The sequence below is a fragment of the Rhinolophus hipposideros genome, assembly GCF_964194185.1.
Source record: "Rhinolophus hipposideros genome assembly, chromosome: 2".
Lineage (NCBI taxonomy): Eukaryota > Metazoa > Chordata > Mammalia > Chiroptera > Rhinolophidae > Rhinolophus > Rhinolophus hipposideros.
In genome coordinates, this window is record NC_138048.1 from 17,846,812 (window position 1) to 17,874,267 (window position 27,456).

General features: G+C 35.6%; 1 protein-coding gene across 1 annotated transcript in view; it reads right to left on the reverse strand.

The window, feature by feature from the left end:
- Positions 1-27,456, reverse strand: part of GBE1 (1,4-alpha-glucan branching enzyme 1) — a 262,701-nt gene that overhangs the window by 28,182 nt on the left and 207,063 nt on the right. The window contains exons 13-14 of the mRNA XM_081076639.1: positions 4,385-4,569; positions 2,622-2,752 (exon numbers count right to left, since the gene is read on the reverse strand). Of these exons, the coding sequence (XP_080932765.1) occupies positions 2,622-2,752; positions 4,385-4,569 (316 nt within the window). The remainder of the gene's footprint in view (positions 1-2,621; positions 2,753-4,384; positions 4,570-27,456) is intronic.

Sequence of the window (27,456 nt, forward strand, 5' to 3'; positions counted from 1 at the left end):
CCATAGAAGGCATTTACAGTCTATGACGAGATCCCCATGATAATAAGTCCAGTGCCCATCTGGCACCCTACATAATCTTTACAACACCGTTGATTATATTCCCCATACTATATTCATATCCCCGTGACTATATTATGACTACTAATTTGCACTTTCTAATCCCTTCACCTTCTTTCCCCATCCCCATCCCCCTCCAATGTCTAACTATAACATTGCTTTGTATACCTGAAAAAAAAAAAAAGTCATGGGGAAAAAAACAAAGAAAGAAATGCCTATGTCAATGACCCTAAATTAAACTCATATTTTCCATTCTCCTACCTCGTTACTCCTCCTTGCTTTGCTATCCTCAGTAATAATACTGTACCATTTTTCCAATTGTTCAATGTAAAACCTTATATTTTCTCGTCCCTACACCAAGTCCAAACAAATGCTGACCTCTTCCACTACAAGAAAGGGCTTCATATACCTCTTTGTATCTGATTGCCATTACTTTAGTTCATGCACTAATTATCTTTTACATGTACTGCCATTTCTCATAATTACTATCTGTGCAACCAATCCCTCCCCTCAAAAAATCTCTTCTACAAACTATATATATGAAATGTTTCCTAATGCATACATTCTTTTCCAATAGCTCCTTAACCTTCAGTGACTCACTATAAAACTAAAGAAAAAAAGCTTCATTAATATGATGTGGGAATCTTCTACTATGTGATTTCAATCTATCTTTCCAGCTTTATCTCTTAGTACTTCTTTTTATGGTCATCATTCTCCAATTAATCCATTGTGCTGTCCATTATCTAAGAGTATCTATGCTTTCCAACAGCTGACGTGGCCTTCCTAAGTTTCGTCTAGGAAGAAATTTTATCCATTTCTCAAGGTCCAGGCTTAATTGTCTTTTCCTTAAATCAATCTCTCTATCTCATTTATTTATGTTTTTCTTTTCCTTGTCTTTCATTCTCCCTAGGAAAATCCGTTCCTTTCCCATGTATTGCATTATTCCTTAAATCAGAGTTTGTTTTTCTGCCCCACTTTGGTTTTCTCCTCTCTTAGCAGTCAAGAGCAGTACTTTAAAAGATACATTAGATCCCAAATGTTCTTTAAATGTACTCCGGTTTGATTATAACAAAAATTATATTGCATTATCAGGACAGAAGGATTTAGTCTAGTGGCATCATTTTAGCAGTTTGGAGCTGAGAAACATCATGTATGAGTAGCTACATGTCTATCATTTTTTGCCTTCTTCATGGAGATGGTGAGAACATTTGCTTCCTGGAACAGCACAGCTCTTTTTTAGTGCAGGTGATATTATCACATTAATTTTCTTTATATGTCTCTTTGTGCACACACAATATGGAAGAAAAGTTCTACAGTAACTTCACTCTTGAAAAAGACACAAAAAATAAAACCTACTTGCCTTTTGTTGTGTCTGAAGGTAGCACTGGGAACCATGGCTGTTGCCCTGCAATTAGAACAGGTGCCAGGCTTTGGGCAGTGCTGAAACCCTGAGAGCTGAAAGCAGAAGACCAAATAAACCAGAGGACTTAATGATATTGTCACAGTGCTGCGGCCACTCTACCTCAGGGCTTTTATTACGTGGAAAACAAACATTTTCCTTATTGTTTGAGCCAGTTGATCAGGGGGGTGTATCTTACTGTAGCTAGAGAGACCGTCACACATAGGACTTCGTGTCGGCATCAGGCTTCATGCTCAGGTGGCAAACGTTAATCACTCACTGTTGGGACTCCAGGGGAGAAGAATAATATTTCAGTTGTTTGCTTAAAAGTCTGTGCTAGTTTGTTGCTAGGTCCTGAGTTGTCAGGTTTTTGTGTGTGTGTGTGTGTGTTTTTTTTTTTTTTTTGCATTGATCTGTTAAGTTACGATCTCTTAAAATACACTGTTCTTTTACAATTACTAATGTATTTCTTCTTCACTAGTTTAAAAGCTCCATGAGGGCAGTGACTATATCTGCCAGGAAAATTTCTGCACTTATAGCACCTAGCACAGGGCTGGACAAAGGTGTTCAATAAACAGAGGCTCAGTAGGTAACTATGAAATGAATGAATGAATGAATGAATGAATGAATATATAGAGAATATCAAAAATATTCTCCTTGCTATTTCCTTTGCTCACACTGCGATACCCTTATTCTTTATGAAGTCAGGCCTACAAAAGTGAGCTATGTCCTGGATTATAGTAGACAGGAAAGAAAAGAGGGAAGGAAGCTATTTTTACAGCTACTGCTTGTTTTCTCAGTGGAGAAGAGGAAAGGAGACTATTCTCAGATGCAACTTAACAAAATATTTTCATAAAAAACAAAACAAAAACAAAAACAGAACACTATAATTACCTCCTGTATTACATCATGGATCAAACAATGTTTTCAATGTTCTGGATCATACTTTTTAGCGCGACAATGAAGCTTAGTTAATTTAGCATAACTGAGCTGAACAAAGATTTATCAATCAACTATATCAAGTCTCTCATTTTTTGAATGAGGGAACTAAGAGCTACTGTCACCAAGATCAGCATTAGTCTTTCTTATTCTCTATGATGTAAAAAACAAACAAGCAAATTGGAATGCAGACAGTTATATTCACTGGTGATAAAAAAAAGGATATTTTCCTGGCGATTTCGTTCCAACTCGGTAATCAGTGTAGCTCTTGTTAGGATGAAAGTTGAAAATAAAAAGAAGATCTGCTCTCTCAAAAGTGATGATCTTATTGGCTTCATGCTTTTCACTCACATAGGCCTGCGAGAATTAACACATAACACATTATATTTACATAATACCTCGATGCTGCTACAAGTCAATTATTTACAAAAAAGTTGTTTTTGTCTTTATTAATAGATTTGTTAGCTATTAAGGCAAAAATGAAAAGGCCAGCCCATTATATTCTTTGAACATGTTGTAATTTCCCCATATCAAACTGTAAGCCAACAACAATCGCACAAACTGCTTAAAGAGTATGAAATCTCACCAGCCACTGCCAACTTCAAACAAAGCACAGACAGATGATTAGTGTGGTGGCTCAGGATTAAAGTAATAACACGGCACTTGAGCTATATATAAAGTGTGTGTGTGTGTGTGTGTGTGTGTGTGTATTAGATCTATTTAAAAGTGAATTTTCTTTAAGACTTTAGTTTTAGTTCCCAGATTAATGAGGTAAGGTGCACAAAATTACTTTTCAAAATGTAATGTAACATTATTATTATATTGAGATTTCTGCAGTTGTAGTTAGCTTAAAAACTTTGCATTGTTGCATAACTTTATCGACTGAAGGGCAACCTAAAGTACTTTACAATACATATTTTGCCTAATAAAAGAGAAGTTCTGAAAACAAATTACACCATCTACAAACTTATTTTATACACTGTGTTTCACAGTAGACAGTGAGAAGCCTTTGCTTTTCAACACCATTGTCTTCCAGTCCCAGCATTGAGAAGACTTATTTCCATGCATATCAGCTGCACCACTCTTGGTAATTTAGAAATATGAACTAATGCTCTAGAGTAAACAGCATGCCTTTTGGTATTCAATATCGTTCCTATTGAAAAGGAGAATCATTTTGCTCTCTCTTCTGGAAATAGCATTACTAATAAACGTGAGAAGGGCATTCATGTCATGTATCCAATCTTACTGAATATATAAGTTCCTTTGTTCAACCATTAAAAAATAAATAAAACTCATGGACACCAAAGTAAAAACACATCAACAGTAATTTCAAACAGAATCAGTAAAAAGTAAATGGATTATAAGTAACATACAATATATGCTAATTTTTGCAAGGAAGAAAAAAAGCCTGTATAAAATTTGCAGCTGTTAATTACATTTCGAAAACTTATTGAAAACTGAGACTTTAATTCCAGTGGAGAGTGAAGCTCATGAAAAACACAAAACAGCAGGCACGTATAATGGCGTCTATTGAAATTACAAGTTAGAGACCAGTAAAGGAAGGGAAAAGAAGAATAAAGAAATCTACATGTTGTCAAAGTAATTTCGTTATGACAACATCATTTATACAAAGGGAAAAAAAAAAACAAAAAAACGCCAAAACAATTAAGATGTTTCCACAGCAATTTCCAAAATGGATTCCATGCAGAGCTTCTGTCATTTATTTTAACCAACTGCAATAAAAATTACTAAATTTAAACAACAACACACTGAACAGGAAAGTAAGCAGGGCATTATGTTTAAGATTTTCACTATCTATTGGAGAGACTTCAATAACATGTTTTGACAACCTGAAATATGTTACCGGGCACTACACACTGAATAATAAAATGCTGTTTAAAACACCTGCTTATAGATTTAAATTGATTGCCTTTCTAAGCATGAACAACAGCGATGCCTCAAACATAACATTTAGAGTACACAGCTTACCTGTGGAGCTGAAAGCCAATTGAATCTATCTTCCAATTTATTCATATCCCTGTCAAAATTATTTAGAAACTTATAGCGAAGAAGGTCATCATCAGTTAAATGAAACTGCCTTCTGGCATAATGGTAACTTTCATTATTTCCTTTTCGTGGGAAGTCTAACCATTCGGGATGCCCAAATTCATTACCTGCATTAAAAAAAAACAAATATAAACCATACCAAGTAATGTTAGTATTTCTTAGTAAGACAACTCAATAATTATATTGTTTGAAGGTCCTTATAATCAGTTTAGGTTATGATTTACTACAGCTGTGCCCTGTGAATGACTGTACAACCCTGGTTCAGAAATAGCATAATCTGGCACAAAAAGTACCGACTACACCTGAACTCAGAAGCCCAGGGTCTAGTTTGAGCCCAGCCACGTATTACTCATTGCATGTGTTGTTCCTCATGCACGAACCGAGAATAGCTATCTCTTGTCATATTTATTTCATCTTTGAAATAATCTATGAAACATTTGAGTAATTTCTAAAATCTCTCATCTCTAACATCTGTGGAATGCTTTATAATTTTCCAAAGGTTTTGTGTGGACATTATTTTTCGCTCCTCAGAGGAACTCTCTATCATATCCATTTCACCGATGAGAAATCCAGAGCTCTGGGCAGTTAAGGGATTCGCCCACCCTCACACAAGTAATAAGTAGAACAGCAACCACTGAAATTTAGTCCTTCTAATACAAATCCAAAGTTCTTTCTACCTCATCACATCAAGCAAGTACGCTGTAAACTTCAGGTGCTACCGGAACCCAAATCACTCTTATTGTTCATTTTCTTTCTCACTCTATGTGTTACCATTAGATGTGTACCTTAAATTTCAAATGTGTCACTCTCTGTATGTGTGTATAGCTGGGACACTTGGTTGGAAATCCATTTAAACACTATTTGTCATTATAATGATGAAAATCAGAAACACAACACAGTTGAAAAATGAAGCAAAATAATAACACATACATATTTTTCATTCTGAAAATCAAATACAGATATTAGTCATCCAATAGAATGACTCCTATTGTTTTCCCCAAGTTGGATTTCTACTTTACAGCTCCTTTTCTCTCTTAAAAAATAAACACAACTTTGAAAATTTACTTTCATTTACAACTTTAACACTATAATTTTCTAAGCCACGCATTTCTCCTTTGAGTTAGAAAGTATCACAGTCAACATAAGTGTGTCCTACTTGAAAGAAACTAGTATATTAATATTCTAATAAATAAAAACTAATAAGCTAGGGTGTAATTTACTTGCCGTAGAGTTGTTTTAATTGGTAACCTCTGCTAAGAAACACTGTGATTTACACTTAACTTTTCAGGACCACAGTCAAACTAAAAATAACACACAAACAAATTATGTCTACAGCAGTTTCATAAAAATTAAAGTGTCTACAACCATTTTACTAAATTCTAATATTTCAGACTAAATAATATTGCTTATGACTTTGCCACCATGTGACAGAGGAGGGAACCAGATTTCTTACTCTGTGGGCCGATATTCACTTTAGGATGCCTTAAAGTGAGACAAGGAAGTAGCCTCTGCTACATTTAGGAGTCCTGCCTGATTCACATCAGCCCAAGGTGGACCCACGGCACAGCCTGGCAAATCACCAATGCAAATGACACAATGACGCACCTCCAGAATGGTAGTGGAAAACACCGCATACTGAAAACGAACGTACTGCTGGTTTGGGGAAAATTTTATGTCCCAGTGCTAGTGGGATTTCCACTAGTGGAGAACTTCGGAGAGAACAGAGATGCCACGAGGTAGCTAAAGTATAGCAGTTTGGATCCATGCTTTCTATAGGTAAAACACTTTTATTCTGGTATGGCCACAGATCTCCGAGTTGGCAGGAACATGAATAAGCAATTCTTGTAGACTTTTCTGGGGGAGCTTGTTCCTTCACTACCATCAGGAGTATTACAACAGAAGCAGCAGCAAATGCTTAATGTCTGCTTATTACATGCCAGGCACGTGCTTGGCACGTGAATCAACTCTTTCCATTTTCAACAACCTTGAATAGGCACTATTAGTGTTCCACGTTTATAGGGAAGGAAACTGAGGCACAGAATTATTAAGGAGTAGGGCCAATGAATCCAGACAGTCTGGTTTTAATACCCTGGCTCTTAATTACTACTCTACTATAGTGCTCAGAAGTAAATACCATGGAAATACAGTGCAAAGAATGACCAACCTCTCATACGTGAACAGAGAGACCATGCTCATAGACTGACGTGCAGATGATGGAATGAGAAGGTGAGACACAGTGAGGAGTTTGGTTTAGCAATAAAATAGGGTTTGTGGTGAGGAGAAGTGGTGGAACAGACAGGATGTGGTTAAATTAGGATAGGCCTCATAAAATTCGGACCATGCACTACAGGCAACAGGGGACCAAAAGCTAATGTTAATTAGAGGAATGAGAAGTTCAAATGTGTTTATTATTAAAGTATTTCTGGTGCAGTCTGGAAGGCATTGGATATAGGGAATAAACGGCAAGAAAACTAATATGGATGGAATCCAAAGTATAAGGCAAGAGATGAACGAAATGCAAGGGGAATATAGACAATAATGATTCAAATGGCATTTCTGAGGTGGAAATAACAGGATTCGATGAGTGCCTGCTGAATGGAGGGTGTGAGCCAAAGGGAAGTCTGAGTACAGTTTTGAAGTTTCAAGCTCAGAAGATGGAGTAGTGACAGATAGCACTGACTGCACGAGGGGAAAAAGGTGACAGAGGACGTGTGTGGGTAGAAGATAATGAGCTCAGTTTGGGGTATGCTAAATTTAAGACCTGAAGAATATACAGGCGTCCATGGATTTAGAGTAACACTGAAGAAAGGTGCTGAAATTCAGGAGAGACTTGAGGACGAGTCGTAAGAGTAATTTTCAAGGGGTCAAATGAGCACCACTGGTTACAGCCAGAGGAAACAACGGGCATGGGGTAGTGTCCCAAGGATGTGCAGGCAGAAAGATTACAGAAGACAGAGAAGCAATCAATGGTCAGAAGAATAAGGGGAACAGCAGAGGAAAAGACAGAAGACTAAGAAGAGTTTCAAGGAGGGAGATCAGTGTCAAATACGACCAAAAAAAAAAAAAAAAAAGAAAGAAAGAAAGAAAGAAAGAAAGAAAGAAAGAAAGAAAGAAAGAAAGAAAGAAAGAAAGAAAGAAAGAAAGAAAGAAAGAAGTGCTATTTCATATCCCTTTGGTGTAGGAATGAGATAATGCAGAACTGTGTTTTTCAATCTATAGTATGCTCCAAAGGAAGCATAGAGATTCCAAGACAGCTTGTTAAAAATGTTCATGCTCTGGTGATTCTGATTCATCACCTTTGGCGGGGGGAGTCCCAAGCAGGAATCTAGAGTCTCCTCAGCCTCCCTGTAATATCATGAAAGGAAGTGGGCTAAAGGGCACACCTGGAAGAATAACAGCATAGAGATAGGAAACTTTTTTATATCCACGTAAGGACAGTGATAAAAATGATGCCCATGAATACAGATTTCCAAGTCAGCTAAGTTTGGGTTTTAATTCCAGTGAGGCCACTTATGAGTGATCTGAATTCAGACAATTTAATCTCTCCAGTACTCAGTTTCCTCCTCTGTAAAATGGATAATGAGTTTTATAAAAGCAATTTTAAGATTCAAACGAGGTAAATGAGGCACTTGGTACAGGGACTGGCAACTGTAAGCTTTCAATGTACAGCAGCTTTTATGTTACACACTTCCCCTCATTACTGATGTGGTTCAGGAAAGCATGACATAAAGGGCAATTGAGGAGAGTTATAATAAAACTACACTTCCACCATTCTGAGTAAGGGAACTGACCAGCCCCACTCTCCAGCAGACAAACAAGTAACCACAACGAATTCAAAAGCAGCAATTGGGCTCCTCTTCACTTAGGTTTCCTGATAAGAACGTATTTCTTTCTTTAAAGCATGAATATTCAACACTGATGCATTTATTCATATATTTAATAGTATAAACACATTTCCCTAAGCTAAGTATTAATGACCTTTGAATTATCTACTATTTTAGATCTTAAAAGACAACTGAGAGCAAAAATAATTTTGCTACAAGACACCCAGATCGATAGGGAAAATCAAGTTGCTGGTATGTTAGGAATCCCCTGTGGACGTTCTTCCTTCAAAACCTCTGAACAAGTTCTCAGGGGATATATATATATATATATATATGTACATATATATTTATATATACATATAATTACTTAGTATATGCAGTATACACTAGTATATCTGCAGCATATATATGCTATACATAATATATATTAGGCTATATACATAGTATATATATTTTGTAGTATACATTTGATTATATTCCACTGAAAATTTACAATTTAGGCACCTTCTAAAACTACAGCTCTGCTCTGCCTGGAATACTACTGGCACATGAGGACCTTCTTATCTCCTAATTTATTCCCAGCCTTCTTGAAATGTGACCCCAAGTCACAACTCCTATTGTTTGTCATCTTTTCCCACTGCCTCAGGTGGACTAATAAGGTGAAAAGATAAATTCTTCTCCACTGTATAGTTTAGCTTCTCCCTTAGCATGCCTCCTGGGAAGCACAGTTTTCATCAGTACAGAACTGAACGGTGAAATTAACCAAAACCGTTGGGGGCAATATTAACCCACCTCATAATCTAAATAAAAGGTAAGTACCTGATCCCCAGACACACACACACAAACACACACCTTACAGCCTCAAGGATTGATAGACTCCATCCAAAAACTCAACCAATATGAAATTACATTGTTATTTTTATTAGTTTCAGGTGTACCAAACAATGTAATAGTTAGACATTACACCTCTCACAAAGTGATAACTTTTCCCCAATCTACTACCCCTCTGACATCATATATAGCTGTTACAGTTCCATTCCTATACTATATTCCTAGATTATAGAAAATGGAGCTACCTTATGACCCAGCAATTCCACTCCTGGGTATCTATCCAAAGAAATTGAAAACACTAATTCAAAAAAAATATATGCACCTCTATGTTTATTGAAATTACATTACTTATAGCTAATATTCTAGCACAAAAGTTCACATCCTTATAATCTATAGCATAAATAAGGATTGACGAGTAGCAAATTACAATTAAATGCGGTAAGGCACGCAAAGTGTTTAGAAGAGCATAAAACATACAACCTGTGACTCAAATATTACCTTATATTAGCTAATGTTATAGTGTCACATTTTTATTCTGTTTTATTGTACAAATAACACACTGATACATTATTTTAAAAATTATTTAGAAGAGTTCGAGAGACAATATGTGGCTCAATAAACATTAGATAATATGAGCTATTATTATAATGTATTTTCCTTTATTATTTTTATTTTACCTAATGTACTGATAGATGCATTATTGTTAAAAGTTACAATTAAATATACCCATATACTGTCTGAAATCTTACCAAGTAAACACTTGCTATGGCCTGAATGCTACCGATGTTGAAATCCTAATCCTCAATGAGATGGTATTAGGAGGTGGCACCTCTGGGAGGTCTTTAAGTCATGAGGGTGGAGCCATTAGGGATGGGATTAGTGTTCCTTTAAATAAGAGACTCCACTCTTATTGTTTCTCATTTTTTCCAACTGTCTCAGATAGACCAATGAGGTGAAAAGATAGCTCCTTAGCCCCTTCCACGAAGAGAGGATACAAACAAGAAGTCTGTCATCGAAAAGGACCCTCACTCAACCATGCTGGCCCTCTGATCTCAGACTTCCAGCCTCCAGAACTGTGAGAAATACATTTCTGTTCTTTATAAGTTACCTGATCTATGGTATTTCATTATAGCAGCCCAAGTGGACTAAGACCACTGTTTCTCTTTTGGTAAATATATTTATTTCATTTATATCTATAGTAATGACTATATACCTACATCTTTATATCTATACTCTGTTTGTCTGTCTGTCTGTCTGTCTGTCTGTCTGTCTGTCTATCTATCTATCTATCTATCTATCTATCTATCTATCTATCTATCTATCTATCTATCATTCAACTTATCTACCGTGTTTCTCTGAAAATAAGACCTAGCCACACCATCAACTCTAACGTGTCTTTTGGAGCAAAAATTAATATGACATGGGATTAGATTAGATTAGATTAGATTAGATAAGACCCGGTCTTATATTGAAATAAGACCGGGTTTTATATTAATTTCTGCTCCAAAAGACACATTAGAGCTGATGGTCCCGCTAGGTCTTATTTTCGGGGAAACACGGTATCTACCTACCTAACTACAAACAAGTTGTTTTGAACAAAGATGGATTTATATTATACGCTAATTTGAATTTTAATGTAAGTATTTTCCATGTAAATATGATACATCTCTATAATGCTATCCCATTATGTACATATAATGCAATTTTATTTAGTCATTCCCCTCATGTTAGTCATTGGGTTTTTCCTAATATTTTAGTATTACAAAAAGTGACCAGTCTAATAAATGCATCTTTGTACACTTGTTTCATATTTCCTTAACATAAACTGAATTAAGTAGAATAGCTGTTCAAAAAGTAAACAGCAGATGTGATTTTAAGAGCAAACATTTTCCAAATTTTGAACATTCCTAATTGAAGACACAGGCACAGTTAGCAAATTGTTACCAAAAATAATGTTCAAAACACACAAATTATATTCCTAAATGTATATGTTCAAGATGCGGCTTAAAATGTATTTTTCATCATTTATTTTTAAGATTTCATTCTAGTGCCCTCTAAGGTGCCTAGTGCCAATTTTAAAAATTAATTTATCCTTTCAATAACATATCTAAAAATCATTAACTATTAAGAAGAAATTGTATTACATGAAGTCAAATTAAGTACTTGGAAATATGAAAAAAAGATGAAAGCAGGAAAAATGTCTGGTATCATAATCCAATTTAGGATTTTGTATGTATTTTAATTTTTACTTCATTTATCCTTTACAAGTATAGATACTACTTTAAAGAAAATTCCAATAAGCATACTTATACAATATGAAATATAAAATTAAATTTCTAAATTAGAAAAAAAGAACTAGTTTTTTTAAAAACTCAAGATGTTAAGAAGACCCTATTCTACTAGAGAATAATTTATTAATCTCTATTAGAGACTGATTTACATTTTCTGAAAATCTTCTCCTGGCGAGGTTTCTTTAATTTAACTGAAAGATATAAAAAGTTGCACACAACAAAGACATAGATAGAAAAATTACATTAGTGACTCCAAACAGAACATTCCACAATGTGGCTTTTGAATGTTATCTCAGTTGTAAATGAGCTGACAAGGGGCAAATTAACTTTAATGTAGACAAACACAACATTAAATTTCATATTTGGTTCAAAACTGTAAACACAAGCATAAAATAAATGGAAGCAAATCACAGAAAGACTTTCAAAGTGACCTTGGAATAATAGTGAACCATTCTCAGACTGAACAGTGAAAACTGGAAAATGTCTGTTAGTTATCTTACACTAGCTCAAAGCTCACAAACCTAACGAAGAAAAATACTATCATTAAAACAAGTTAAGAATGTTCTTCTCAGCTATGGTCTACAAATTACTTAGGGAATGTGGCAGCACTGAGACAGTACAGTGAAATATGGCCATCCAAATAAGCTTATAACTAAGGGCTGCTATATATAAAGATGGATAAGAAATCTAAATTTATTCAGTTGATGGCAAAGAAGGTAATTTATTTGTTTTAGTACAGATAACTTGATGGAATAGTAAACACTTGATCTGAATCAGCATTTAATTTAACCAAATAAAAAATATACATGTGTATATATTTCTAAATTATATATAAATATATGTCATGTATACATGCATACATAATATATGTATATATTCCTCAATGAATGCAACCTAGGGTTCGTGCATGCCTAGTGATTCTGATGTTTTATGCAAAATGTTGTATGTGTGTTAATCTGTGCATTATTCTGAGGAGAAAGGTTTTCTTCAGATTCTCCAGGCATGTAAGTCTCAAAAAGGGTAAGAACCAGTCACTCTATTAGAACGTTTGGAACTGTAAGAATGGGCCACAAGTCAAGAGTTTCTAAGCTATATAAAAAAGAAAAAAAAAAGTAGAAGCCTAAATTGAGGGAAGCATTTTTAAAACCTTTGGCTGGTTTATTCAACAGATAAGAGGCTTAGAAAAGTCACATTTAAACTAATTCTAGCACACAGAGGCAAGGAACTGACACCTGAGAACAATACTTTTGACTCCAAAATATGCATTTCACATAACCTGGAACTAACCATCAAGCATGATCTTTCTGCTCATTAAATTATGATTGTGATCACTAATGTAAAACATAAAATGTTACTCATTTCAAAATGCAGGGAGGATAGTGATTTCTTGAGCTGTCACTTGGGACATATTGTAAGAAAATTCACAGTTCACGCCATGATTCACTGCATTCAATATAGTAACAGAAGTGTGTGCTTCCAGAAATGAGAAAGCTGAAAAGTTTGCGAAACAGCTTTAACAAAGGAAAGCAAGTGACTAACAATGCTTTTGTTAATTAATGATTCTAGAAAATTCTACCAAGTTCCTTCTCTTGCTTTTTCATTCCCTCTGTAAACAGCACCATTCTTGTGTGGTTAATTGTGAAAAACCTCTAAGCACAAAATTCCTATTGGGATTTCTTTTCCTGTAATTAATTTTTTTGCTGTTTGATGCAAAGGTCCAAACTATAAATTGACAAGAAGCCAGCTGGTACAGTGATGAAATTTGAGACAATACAACTAATGAAAAAAGCCCCAGCTCTGTTAAGCTGAACATTTTGATTAGTGGGTTTGTGTGTTTTGTTTCTCTAAACTGTAATGCATACTAATTTTATCTAGGAATTAATTAAAGTCTATCACTGTTTCCATGCTGTGGATGTTATGTAACTTTTTGTTGACACCAAGTTTGTTTATTAACATATATTAGACTAAGGTACAATCCTAATGAGAATGTAAAAAAAAACTTTAGTTCCTACCCCTCTTGTGTCCTGAAAACTAACTCTCAACAGGGAGTACCTATTTTAAAATCAAATGTTTTGGTCTTCCTCAAGGGCTTCTTTGAGTACTCAACTCATCAAAAGGTGAGACACAGCATAAAATATTTTCCTACATCAGGGCCCATGATTTTCCTATTTAGAAAGATAAACTTGCTACTCACTCCCCATCTCACTTTTGATGCTGATTAGTATGGTTCCGGGCAGGGGCCACACCTAATGTTTCTTTTTCATTCTCCACAGTACACCCCAGTGTACTGTAACAACACAGGGGCTCCTTAAGTTTTTGTTATGGTTGCTGTTTCCCTATACAATTGTTAAAGGACCTAATGTCACAGGTCTAACGGCACAGAATAAAATATAACGACCAGATCCAGAAGATAGGATAAAAGGGTGGCATGCTCACGGAGGTTGGCAGAACAGACCTCAGCTGAGCTACTGGGGATACATCATAAATGTCTCCACACTGTGGGTTTCAGGTAACTCTTTGTTAATATCAAGTGTCTCTATGTATACACTTTAAATACTGATATATGTATAAATCCAGAGGTGCCAAAAAAATTTACAAGTGGACTCTTTGGTCCACGTTGCTCAAGTAGTAGTCCACAGTTGAACAGAAGTGTCTGGACGCTGATGGTAACCACTTTGAGCACCTCTTGTCATTGCAGAAGTCAAACGTGACTTGTATTCATTTTTTGTTATTGGTATATACTGAGTATTAAAATTTGAATAAGTTTTTCCTTCCTTAAAATGTGTATACATTTTTGGCACCCTCTGTATATGTGTGTATGTATGTATGTATGCATGTATGTATGCATGTATACATGGCACAGTCCTAACGAGAATATTAAACACACACACACACACACACACACACAACTCTGTCTGTTCCTCTTAAGTGAAGATTATTTTTAAATCAAATCATTAGGTCTATGGGTTCTCCCATGGAGCTTCTCTCATGCGTAACGTGTTTCCCTGAAAATAAGACCTAGTCGGACCATCAGCTCTAATGCGTCTTTTGGAGCAAAAATTAATATAAGACCTCATATTATATTATACCCAGTCTTATATTATAGTAAAATAAGACCAGGTCTTATATTAATTTTTGCTCCAAAAGACACATTAGACGCAAAAGACACATTAGAGCTGATTGCCCGGCTAGGTCTTATTTTCGGGGAAACTCGGTACTTCTCCTCTGTTGCCTACGTCCTCTTGTCTTACTTACTCTTTTTCATTTCCTGCTCCCCAGTTCACAGCCACAAAATGTTTTCTGTTTTTTTTTTTTTTTTACAGGCTTGGAATTAAAAGTCTTTCCCTCCCTGCTAAATACTTTTCTCACTTTTGTCTTTTGTACTATCGGCCCATCTGGTCTGGCCAGGTCTTATTTTCCGGGAAACAAGGTACTTCTCCTTTAAACAGTAAAAGTCAAAGACTATATTAAATGAGTTCCATGATTAATTTCCTATGTTCAACTATAACACAAGATTATAACTTTAAAGCGTAGTTTAAAGCGTTGAAGTGTAATCTGTGTATTAGATAACATGCTTAATGAACATCAGCATGATACCTTCCCTTATAGAACTTATAATCTAATAGGGAAGAGAAATGGAATTAAATAACTATAAAAAACATGCGATTCCTTAATGAGGGGGTATGGAGGAGAGAGCTCAAAAAAAATTTAAAAGTCTCGTAAGATTTAAAACAACAAAAAGTAGTAGTGAAGGAAAAGACAAAAATGCCAGCACATCCCCCTCACCCAGCCCCGAAAACGAAGAGTAAACTCAAAACCCCTGAGATGGCAGCACAGCATGTTAGGGAGGGACAGACCTGAAACTATATCAGTCTACAAGGAGAGGAGAAGAGTCAGTGTGGGGAAAATAGAATTGGTCAGGCTTCCCCCCCAGCCATCAGGCGACCCTGATCCAGCGACCTGCCGATATGATAAGATGGAATGTTGCACAGGCACCATCCATCCTGAAGACATTACTGTAAATACTCTTACGTAAGTCCCTTCGCTATGTGTCACTTTTGTATCTGTATAGTATAAAAGGGGACCGACCATTACACGGGCCGTCTGTGCCCAAACGGGCTACTGAGAAATGGGGCCGTGCCCAAGGGCTATGTGGGCTGTGTGGGCCGTGCCCAAAATGTGTGAGGGCTGCTGCTGAGAAATGGCGCTGTGGGGGCTGTGCCCAAGGGCTGCTACTGTGGGCTGCTGCTGCTGGCTGCAGGTTGTAACCTAAGAATGCCCAGCTGTGTATAGCAGTGAGAAACCCTGGCTGTGTCCAGAAAGCCTGTGAATAAAACATGTCTACTTTGCCTTCGGCTCCATGGATCTTCTTCCAGCTCGCCGAGTGGCAGACACCTTGCCTCCAGGACACCACCCATTTGGACATTGACACTACAGTCAGTCTTAGGAATTCCATCTTGGAATTCTAGAAAATTACCTTTGATGTTAAGAAACAAAACACATCTCTGCATCCTAGGCACATATATGGCTTTTAGAAACATGCAGGGAAATTGACACCATGAGATTGGGTGGAATTGCTGGGGAGAATATGTAGGTAAGACTAGCAGAAAAGACGACAGTGGAACAAAGCCTGAGGAACACTCACACATCTAGGTGTGGCACAGGAAGAGGAGCCTGGAAAGAAGCCTGAGGAGGAAGAGAGAGAAGGAAAACCATGGTAGGTGGGAGACCGTGGACTGACCCCAGGGAAGCTGTGCTTCCTGGAGGAAACAATGGTCCATGGTGACAAGTGCCAGCATGTGGAACTAAAACCTGCAGAACCATAATAGATTTAGTAACCAGTGAGGACATGGATGAACGGAAAGAGAGCAACAGCAATGATGTCTCTGGGTAAAGCCAAGGAACCGAAAATGATACCACGATAAATGCCTTAGTGACTAATTTCCCTGACACTGTGATAGCTGAAAGGGACCAGAAATGGTGCTGAAGGTTACAGCTATCATAGAAAGGCTGGTCCAGACCCTCATTCTACCCTGCTTTCCCCAATCTTTCCCTGGATATGTTACACAAAAAAAGTCTTAAGGCAATAGCCAAATGAGCTCTGGATACCTTGGAAAACAATTTTCAATTTGAACTGTTCTTGGACCTTGGTCAAACTCCTTAATTCCTTATCTCCTTGAATAGAATTGCGTTGGGTGGTAAGTTCCCATTGAGAAGGTACAGGATAGTGGATGAAGTAAAAGCTCAGGTCAAGTGTTTGATAACAAGGTTGTCAAAAACAAAGAAAGAGACAAAAACACTTTTTACTGTCAATGCCCGTAAGTACGAAATCAAATTAGCTTTATATTGCATGTATTATGTTGGTGCAAAAGTAATTGTGTTGTTTGCAATTTTTAACCGTTGAAACTGCAATTACTTTTGCACCCTCCTAATAGATGAGGTAGAATAAATGTAGACACATTTATAAACCAGTCTTAGGTGAAATGCTAAAGAATTAGCATTATTATATTGAAGGGTAATTATATATACTAGTACTTTTATTTAAATCAAGAAAATGGAGGAACACTTTAAATAAATAAAATGTAATCATAAAACTATACTAAAATAATAAAAGCAATAGTAATTACTTGAGAGCATCCTATACACACAGACTCTGTCAGAATTTTAGCAGTTATTGCAAATAATAGTCACAAAAGGCCTTCAATATGGGAGGGAACATTATTCCCACTTTCAGATAACAGATCAAGAAGGTAATGAGACTTTCTAAGGTCAGGCAGGCACAAAATATGAAGGTTAGTATTCAAACTTAGGTCTGTATTCTTTCCATTGCATCTAGCACTAGGTACCCTGTTTCCCCGAAAATAAGATTTAACCGGAAAATAAACCCTAGCATGATTTTTCAGGATGCTTGTAATATAAAATAAGTCCTACCTTATTTCCCCGAAAATAAGACCGGGTCTTATATTAATTTTTGCTCCAAAAGATGCATTAGGGCTTATTTTATATCACCAGCATTCTGAAAAATCACGTAGTAGTCCATAGTGAACAGAAGTGTCTGGACGCTGATGGTAACCACTTTGAGCACCTCTTGTAATTGTAGAAGTCAAATGTGACTTGTATTCATTTTTTTGTTATTGGTATATACTGAGTATTACAATTTTAATAATTTTTTCCTTCCTTAAAATGTGTATACATTTTTGGCACCCTCTTTATATGTGTGTATGTATGTATGCATGCATGTCTATATTCTACAGTTTATATTCTGGTTGGGTCTTATTTTTGGAGAAACACGGTACTTGATTTGAACAACATTAGCTGGAAACGTATGATGACTGTACAGGTATTAAGGAAGATAATAAAAGAGCTACAAAAAGACGAGGAAGAGTGTGTTTCCAGTTCCACTATCAAGTGTACAAATAAAGCGTATCTGTTACTGACCTATGCTCCCTTTGTGCAGGGCATATTCTCTGTCATAACTCTGTCCCTCTCTGTCATAACTCCATGTTATAGCTGGTCAGTCTCCATGAGGCCTTTGTAAACTTCTGCAAAAAGGCCTTGGTGTTTGTCTCTCCACATGCACATATATATATATATATATATATATATATATATATATATATATATATATATTCCTTATTAAAATAATTATTTCAATAGTCAAAGTTCTGAGTGTTTATTTTGTTTTTACCCATCTCTTTATTAGACTGAAGGTGGATATCTGACGTTTTCATCTATTATCCCTTCTTCCTAATGTAATAACAGGCATATACTACACATTCAGTGATATACTAAACATGTGTTGAAAGAAAAAAAAATGAAGGAAATTATGTCTGTTTGCCTTTGTAAGATATATATTGTTCTTGGAGAATTCTATCTTACTTTTTGAATGCCTAGTTCAAAGCATAGGGATGAAGATTTTTAAAAAGTGTCTAACAAATGTTTCTTTACTGATTGAAAAATGTTTTGGTTTCTTTTTATGAGGGCCATAAGAAAAATTGGCAAACATGCTATGGGGTAGGAAGGGGATGGATAAAGAAGAGCATATTCACACCTTCAGGGAGGGGAAGATGTAAATCAGAAGAGATCCAAAAATCAGATCTCTATTCCTCAGAGTTAAGGATGCCTCTTTGGGTGTTTTCGTAAGTGTCATGCAAATAGGAGGCAGAATTTCAAATAGTTTGTGTTGCTATGTACCCATTGACCCACATGCCATTTTTGCACAGTTTCTGTAACAGAGTGAAATGCTTAGGCTCTCTGATTCCATCTTATCCCAGTCTGCTTTGTTCCTGTGGCTTTCAGCCCAGTAGCTCCTACTTTGGATGTGCTAATCATTAAAGGAATTCTGCTTGGGACTTGGGTTTTACACACAAACAGCCCCTCCCATTTTCCCTTCCTTGATATAAAAGCCTGAACTCTGTACTTTTCTTAAAATGGATTTTTAAAAATATGGAACCACTCAGAGCCCCCATCTTGGTCGGCACCGTCTCCTTCACTAAACATTTCCTGACTCCAAACTCTGACGTTTTGAGTTTTGGCATGTGGAATCATTGGACACAAGTACTTTGTACGAGTAACATTTTGATTTAAAATAAGAAATAAAAGTATACTAAAACCAAGGACAAAACAATGAACAAATGACACTGAGTTGAGAATGAGTTTATTTTTATGCAAACACCATTTTTTAAGAACTAGATGTCACTTTCTTAAAATAGATAGCAATAGTAATAGACTGTTGTCATATGTCGGAATCCATTTTGACGTTCGGAATCCATTATGAGCAGAGGACAAAATATTCTTTGGGGGTGGGGGTGGAGGTGGAGGGAATAAACCACACCAGAAGAGATGGTGGGGAAAAAGAAAGAGGTTACTTAATAAAGTCCTAACTGAACTCAGACTTTTTTTTGTAAGTTACTAATGTCTTATAAAATGATTTGCTAATAGCCTTGTAAAAAGTATAAAAGTTTTGCATGTGAATAGGGCACTAACTAAAAGACTCCACACACTTTTTTAGGTGGTAGAAAACAAGTCAGGAAAACAGGAATATTAGAACAAATAACATATAGGCTGATGATGAAATTGAGTATAGATGTGTTTTTTTTTGATATTCTAACTAGACTTAGACTCAAAAGTTAATGAGTGGACATAGATTATGCTATTTTTTCCTAAAATTTGCCTATAATTAGGATATGCCACCACTTAGCGTCAGTTCCTTGTGGTTACATCAAACATACAAAGTAATAGAGATGAACAAACATCCCTAATGAATTATTCTTAAGTGCTAAGCAGAGACATTTAAAAGGGAAGCATGTAACCACAGGAAATAAGATTGGAAAGAAAATGTTCACTTCAATCCTCTGTACTCCACAACTGACATCAGTTTAATCCAATCCCGGTATGATTCCCAGGCTAGAGGAGTGTTTCTGGAAGAACCCAAGGCTCCTTCAAGACACAGCCTGCTATAGCTTTTTTCGGTTTCAATCTCCCACAGTTTCTCTTCTGTACTTAGCAACTCTTGAGGGACTTCACCTGATTATAACTTAATCAAAGAACCAGTTTCAGTTTGCCCTTGGATGATGCTTCCATTGCGCCAAGTTCCTGAGAACAGCTAGTTCTGCTTGTCTGCTGTCGGCTCTTGCTTTTTCTGAGGACACAGGTGCCAAAGAAATGAGAAAAAAAAATTGCACAGAAGCATGATGGCTTGTGGGAAACATTGTGAACGTCTTTCCCCAATAAAAAAAGGTTCTCACTATTTGTACTTGCATGCTTCACTATCTCCCTTTGCTCTGGGTAATACTGATAAAAATCAGTATTAAATTTAAAAAACAAGGTTATGAATTGGCCTGTTAACAGGCTTTGAAGGCAATTAAAAGGGAGGATCAACAAATCACATAAACAATCGTAATGACTTCGAAATAATGGCATTTCAAGTATCATACACAAATCTCCTAGAGATTTGCAACATCACCACCACCTTCAATATAGGTAAAGGATAGAACCTTCCTTATGTTAAATCATTCTTTCTACTTCCATAAAAGTTACAATTCTAAATGAGAGAAACACTTCGGTAAAGAAAAGAACACAGACATAAAGTGATGCCACTAGAAATTGAATCGGTTCTATGTTTAACTTTTGTCATATACAACCATTTCTTTAGTTAAGGAATTCCATTTGAAAATGCTCATCACTATTATTCATATCCCTGGGTAAGTAAAGTTTCTTGGCTCTCCCTTGAGCTTTATATTGGGAAATATCAGACCTTGCTTCAATCAAAGCAGATGCCACACAGTACGACCATGGCCCATGTTTCCTGCTTCTACATCTTATCTCCAGTTAGTCCTTGATTTGTAAAGTCTGTTTTTGCTTCAAGAAATCATGTCCATTCTTCAACAACCAGCTTAAAATATTATCTGCTTCGTCATAGACGTATCTCTTCTTGAGTCTGAGAAACTTACAATTTTTTTTAGCTAGATAAATTATTTTCAGAAAAGACACATTTCCTAAATTCACTTTATGCCCTGTATCTAAGTTTTGTCCAATAATATAAAAGCAGAATTATGTGGAGATTCTTTCAAAGAGCTGACTTAAATGGTAGGTATTCACCTTTTGTTTTTCTTCCTTCTGGCTGTGTGGAGTGTTTTGGTACTTTGATCTGGACTAGGTAGAAATTGCACCATTTCAGTTTTGTGCCTTTTATTTTATACAATGAAATATTTTGTACATGTGGATACACAATTAAATGAATTTAATGTAATTGTAATAAAAAAGAAAGGTTTGACAAATTTCTAAGTAAATGTCCATTCTTCATGTTAGAAAGTATGTGCCTGGTTCCGAGGGAAACTTAATATGGAATATGCTATTATCATAGAACAACTATCTTAAATACTTCATCTAAAATGAACATAATGTATTAAATTTTAAATAGTATAAAGAAAGCTATTCAGAAATAAATGCTACAGGTTGCCTAAAGAGGAAAGAAATATTTAAGAGACTTTATTACACTAAAAATAAGATTAAAATAAGAATCCAGAATTATGGCACAATAGTTATCTGGCTCCCTCACAAACTGGAACATGAATAATTAAAGCGAATTTGTCAAAGATTTCCCCAAACTTCTTGAAACTTTACAAAGAATCACTAAATGTGTCAGGTATTTGGGGGGGCGGGGGGAAGAAACTTTTAACATTCCAAGTAACAGATGTCAGAACTCATGGATATCTAAATATTCATAACTGAGGCAAAATTACGTGTTGTTCAGTGGAGGAGGCATGGGGATATAGGTACAAAGCCATGAATTTTAGGTCTCAGTTTGTCACAATATGTAACTGCAAGCTTTCTCTTATTTGTAATATAATAAGAACTTAAGTGTTTAATATAACACTTCTTACATAAAAAGCATCATTGCAAACTCTTAGCATCACTAAATATTTTAATTCTTATAAGTGCCCAGCAAAATAGGTATGATAATCACGAATTCTCAGATGATGAAGATGAGGCACAGAAAGATTACGTCATGTGTCAAAGATGATACAGTTAGGGCATAAAGCTATCAGGATCAGAATCTAGGCAGACTGTCTCCAAATCTGAACTTTTGCCCACTACTATATACCGTCTCAAAACGAAAATTATGAAAAGGATACTAACCTTACACAATGGTTGTACTAAGTGAAATTATGCATGCAAAATGCTTTGTAAACTTTAAAAGCCTAAACGAATGCAATATGCATAGAAAAGTACATGGGTATGTACATAGGATACCATTTCAGTTTTGAAATCGTACCATTTCATGAAGAATAAGGAAGAATAAGGAAGGATAAGAAGAATGAAGAATAAGGAAGGAGCAACTGAAATGATTTAGTGCAATCACTGGTCACTGGAATAGAGATGATGACACTACTACTACTACTAATTCTTTAAAAGCATCATGATTTAGAGGGAAAATGAGTTCAGTTTTGGATTCAGTGACTTCGGGGAGCCACAAAGACACCACAGAGAGATGTCCGGCAGGCAGCTTCAAAACTGGTGTTTGCAGTCTAGAGCAAAATGTTGGATTTTGAGATGTTGATTTGCGAACAATCTACATTAGAGAGATGGCCAAAATGTAAAAGCAGAAGAGCTTTCTGAGAAAGAGCAGGGAAGAAATGACAGAAGTCCAGGTTAACACCTGAGGAAATATGTACACTGTAGCAGAAACAAGAGGAAAAGGTGACTGTGAAGGAATCAGGGAGTCATGGCTGATAGAACAAAGAATGGAGTGATGGAAAACCTGAGGAAAGAAAGTCAAACTGAACAAGATCAAGAGAGTTCCAGAGTAGGTGCAGAGATCTAAAAGTCAGTGATGGCCTTGGAAACCAGAGTTTTCCAATTGTGGAGAGGGTAGCAGGAAACTGACAAGGGTCTGAGAGGTGAATGGAGTATGAGAAAGGAGGGTTAGCCCATATAACTACATAATAAAGATTGGCCAAAGATAGGGAAAAATCAATAAAACAGCAATTAGCTTCAAAGGTGAGTAATCTATTTCTTCATTTTTAAAATGTGTGTTTGAAAGCAATGTTTTTAAATTTTTTAATATTTTCTCAGATTCTTTTCCTGGTATTTTATTATAATTATCAAAATAATTAAAACATATGTGTACCAAAATCACGGTAAAAAGAACTACCTCCACTCTAATGCTTATTGTTGATATTGCATGTTTAGCCACAGTATAAAAAGGAGATATTTATTATTTTATTTAAGTATAATTTGTAAACGAAACAACTAAGGTATCACTAACACATATCATCAAATTGCAGAGGAGGTATTTCTTGGTATAAAATATGCTGCCGGTCAGAGAACAGCAAATTTTCTGCTAATTAAAAATTCAAAAATTCTGCTTTTCTACGTGTAAGTCATAATAATTATATCTGCCTCTTCCAATTCATCTTTCCAAGACCAAATAAGGTATCACTTATGAAAATATACCTAACTCACAAGAAAACAAGGATTTTGTGTACCCAAGATTACACAGATTGAAAGTATGATTTTAGGAAACAAAATTGTTTATACAAATGAGTTTCAACATATTAAATGGTAATGTATATAATGATTACATTATTTTCTTTTCCAAGAAAATGATGTTCATAATATACATATCATAATATAGTGATATTAGACCTTTTTCCAATTTAAACATGGTCTTAAATTCAACTGATTAAAAAATGAACAAATATCCTTGTCTTTAACTCAAAAACTAATGGGTGTCTACAGGAAGGAAAATTAGAATTTAAAAGTTTCAGGTCTTTATCTTAAGTTGTCCAGCCTTTGAGGTCATATTTTCTGAGGCAACTCTTGCCCTCATTTAGTCAGGGGCAGCATATATTGACAAGGGAAGGAGAAAAAAGTGATGAAGAATGAAAGAACTAAGTTGGAAGTAAGCTGGCAGTTACTGAGACTTTTTTTTTTTTCACTTTCAAAACATTTAAAAGTTAACTCTGTTCATTTTTAGCTACTAAAGAAATATTTTCCAAGGGCAGAAGAACTCTCATCAATGCCACTGCTAGGAAGAACATGAGACTAAAGTCTTTGTTTTATTTTACACAATGGAACATTTATGTAGTTACATGGGAATGGCTGAACCTGGACGAAAATCTTACCTGTCTATCCTCAAAGTAGAATCTACAGATAACACCAGAAACTGAAATGATTATCTTTGAGATACTATTTTGAGATAAACAGAATCTAGTGGACAACACCTAAGCAGAAGTTCTAGAAGTGACAACAGATAATAGAGTGTTTCTCAATCTTTTTGTCATGACTGCCCCTGTACCCACCCTCACCTACTACACATACACACACACTCAGGAGCCTTTTTAGACATTTTTTTTCCTAATTGCTTTCACCCCATGAAATTTAAATGCTACAGCTCTGTAGCATGTGTGTTTATATGCTGTTATGCCCTGGAGAGCAATAACTGCTGTAATATTTAAGATTATGTTTTTGCCCTCCCTTAACAATCTATTTTAATCCCCACTGGTGGTGATATCACCCCCCATAGACAACGCATGAATAAGGGATGTTTATGAAACCATGAAAATATCTAGGTTGCTGAAATTGGGGGCCTATATTATTGCTCTATGTATAGAAGGCACATGCTGTGTGTATTGGGTTAGTCAAGGAATTGGCTCGTTCCACATCTTCCAAGAGCACATAAAGGGAGCTGATGTGGTCCATGTGCTCAAGACCCCAAAGATTCTGTTCCCATCATGCTCCCTTTAGCAGCTATCAGAAAAGTCTGCTATCAGAAAAGTCTGCTTCAAAAATGTTGGGATTGACTAACAAATATCATAACCAAAGCTTTGCAACTTTGCAAGCGAAAGGACATATTAGGCTGTTTTTATTTATTCTGTCAATATTTGTTTGGTCTCATTTATAGGAAACTCCATATACAGAAGGCATTTAAAAGTATCCCAATTAAAAGACAGAGAAAGACAGAGAGAGAGAGATTCCTATTAGTTCTCAGAGTAGCTTTCAGAAGACTCTTACTAAAGTAAATAAAATACCTTTTAAAATTCAATAAATGGATTTTTCAAAATGTACTAGGGTTGTAAATATTTATTTGCTCAACAAGTAATAATTAAGTTCTTGTGTCATACTACTATTTTAAAGTCTATAGCTAGGCATAAAATAAGCTGATCCTTAAAGAAAAAATATTAAGTGCACAGCATTTTTACATTATAATAAAGAGTAAAGAGAATAAAGTACAAAATATGGAATGAATTTTAACCACACAATATAATTAATATTTTTAATTAAACTATACAAAATAATCCACAATATCTCGATGTCTTCTTGTTTGTGGAAAGGTGTTATTAAGGCTGACTTAGGTCAGAAGGAGAGATTATAAAAATAACTCAGCATAACAACTTCACAATACATTTACTACACACCTTACCAATTTGTTATCAAGTATAACATGAAATTTTAACTCACAGCACATATATAATGAAGCATAATGTACACATGATTAAAGTATTGAAAGGGGGTGGTTTATCTAGATTTTCAAACTTTTATTTTGTCATTTCATCTTTCCATCACAAAATGGTCATCTCAGAACATCTCAAAATGGAACCTCTGAATAATAATGGTTTCACCTGTGTTGGTGAATCTCAAACACCTATCATTTGTTTTTATTACAAGTAATTCATAAGGATCTATTAGACAATGGTGTGTAAATAAGTTGCAATGTTTCTGGTTTGTTTCTCCCAAGCTGTAAAATTCCTGTATAAAAACTGAGATTTGACATATATTTTTAAGGTAAATAGTAATATGTTTTCAGTTAATTGTTGATAGATTTTCTAAATGTATTTTTAAAGGGGAGATAAATATTATATTGTTGGCATTTCTACTATATATTTATGAACTGTTTATGCTTTAAAAGTTATACTATTATTTTTTTTATATTTGTAATTTATGCTTCTACGGGTACAACTTACTTTAAGCAACTTACTTATATGACAGGTTTTCATGACAGACAAATGAGGTGGTAACTGCACTATACTACAGAATTCTTTAAAATAGCACATTTTTTCAACTGCAACACAAGGTATTCAGTTTACAAACTCTGCATTGAAGACAACTTTTCCAAATGATAGTTACCTAACAATGTGAGTCATACAGCTATTCCCCACTTTTCACAAGCTCTAGTTACGCCACTTCATTTTTATGAGAGACTTATGTCAGTTCCTGTTTCCACAAACTAAATATGAAGGGAATTTTTATTTTTACAAACAAACTGAAAAAAACGCAAAAGCAAAACTAGTGCTCAACATTTGTTTTGCAGCTAGCTGTTACGGGGCAACCTGCCCACCTAGCAATGAGTATATACCCAACCCCCAAGCTCCTTCCCCATGAACTATGCTCAGGAGCTCAGCACCAAGTCACTAAAGCTCTGAACTGTGTCTGACCATCTGTGCTTTATCGAGATTTATTTTGTGCAGCTGTTAGCGAGATGTGTTCTAAGGTATCAGAAAACTCTAACAGAGCCCATAAGGGTGGCATGCTTAGCGTAAAATTGGACGTAACTAAGCATATGTGGTATGATTTGGTAGGTGATTTTGGGTCTCGGAATGCTCAAAAATGTTTCCACATGCATTAATGGTAACTGCTTCTTCACTTTACACTATTTCTGTTTATGAAAGGTTTCACAGGAATGTTCTACTTTCGGAGAGCGGGGAAAACCTCTACCTGTACTAATTTATACAGGTGCCAAAAAAATGCATACACATTTTAAGAAAGGAAAAGTATTAAAATTGTGATACTCAATATATACCAACAACAAAAGGTGAATACACGTCACGTTTGAGTTTTGCAATTACCAGAGGTACTCCAAGTGGTTACCACCAGCGTCCAGACACTTCTGATTACGGCGAACTACTGCTTGAGCAACGTTGACCAAAGTGTTCACTTTTATACATTTTTTGGCTACCCTAGTATTTTTTAAACTGCTTACATCAAGTACCTGGATATTTTTTTTTTGAGTTATGAAATGAAATGCAGAGGTTGATTCAAACTTGCACATGCAAAGAAACACATCTCTTATATGATCCACATAGAAGGAAAAAAACAGTGTTATTTGATTATCTAGGATTCATAGAATACCACACAATATGAAATTTGGTTTATTGTTTTCCTCTTTGATTCAGGGACATGTATGGTCAGAGATTTGCCAATCTTAGCTTTCATTTCAGGTACAATAAAAATATTGGTTTGCATGGAATAGTGTGTTTTGGAGGCAAACATAGCTGAGTTCAAATTCTGGCTCCTGTATTAATCCAAACAAGCTACTTCAACTTTTATTTTCCTCATATGTGAAATGAAGGTCACCATTCCTACTTTTCAGGGTTGCAACTCAGGTTTAAGTAAGACAGAATATGGAAAGCCCTAAACAAGCAGGGCAGTTGTTCAAGGTAGTGTAGCTCTTGTTAGAAGAGTAAGAACGAAGACTGTCACATTAAGGCAAGTCGCCCAAATAATCTGTATTTCCCTAAAATCCTCAAGGAAAACATATTCCCCA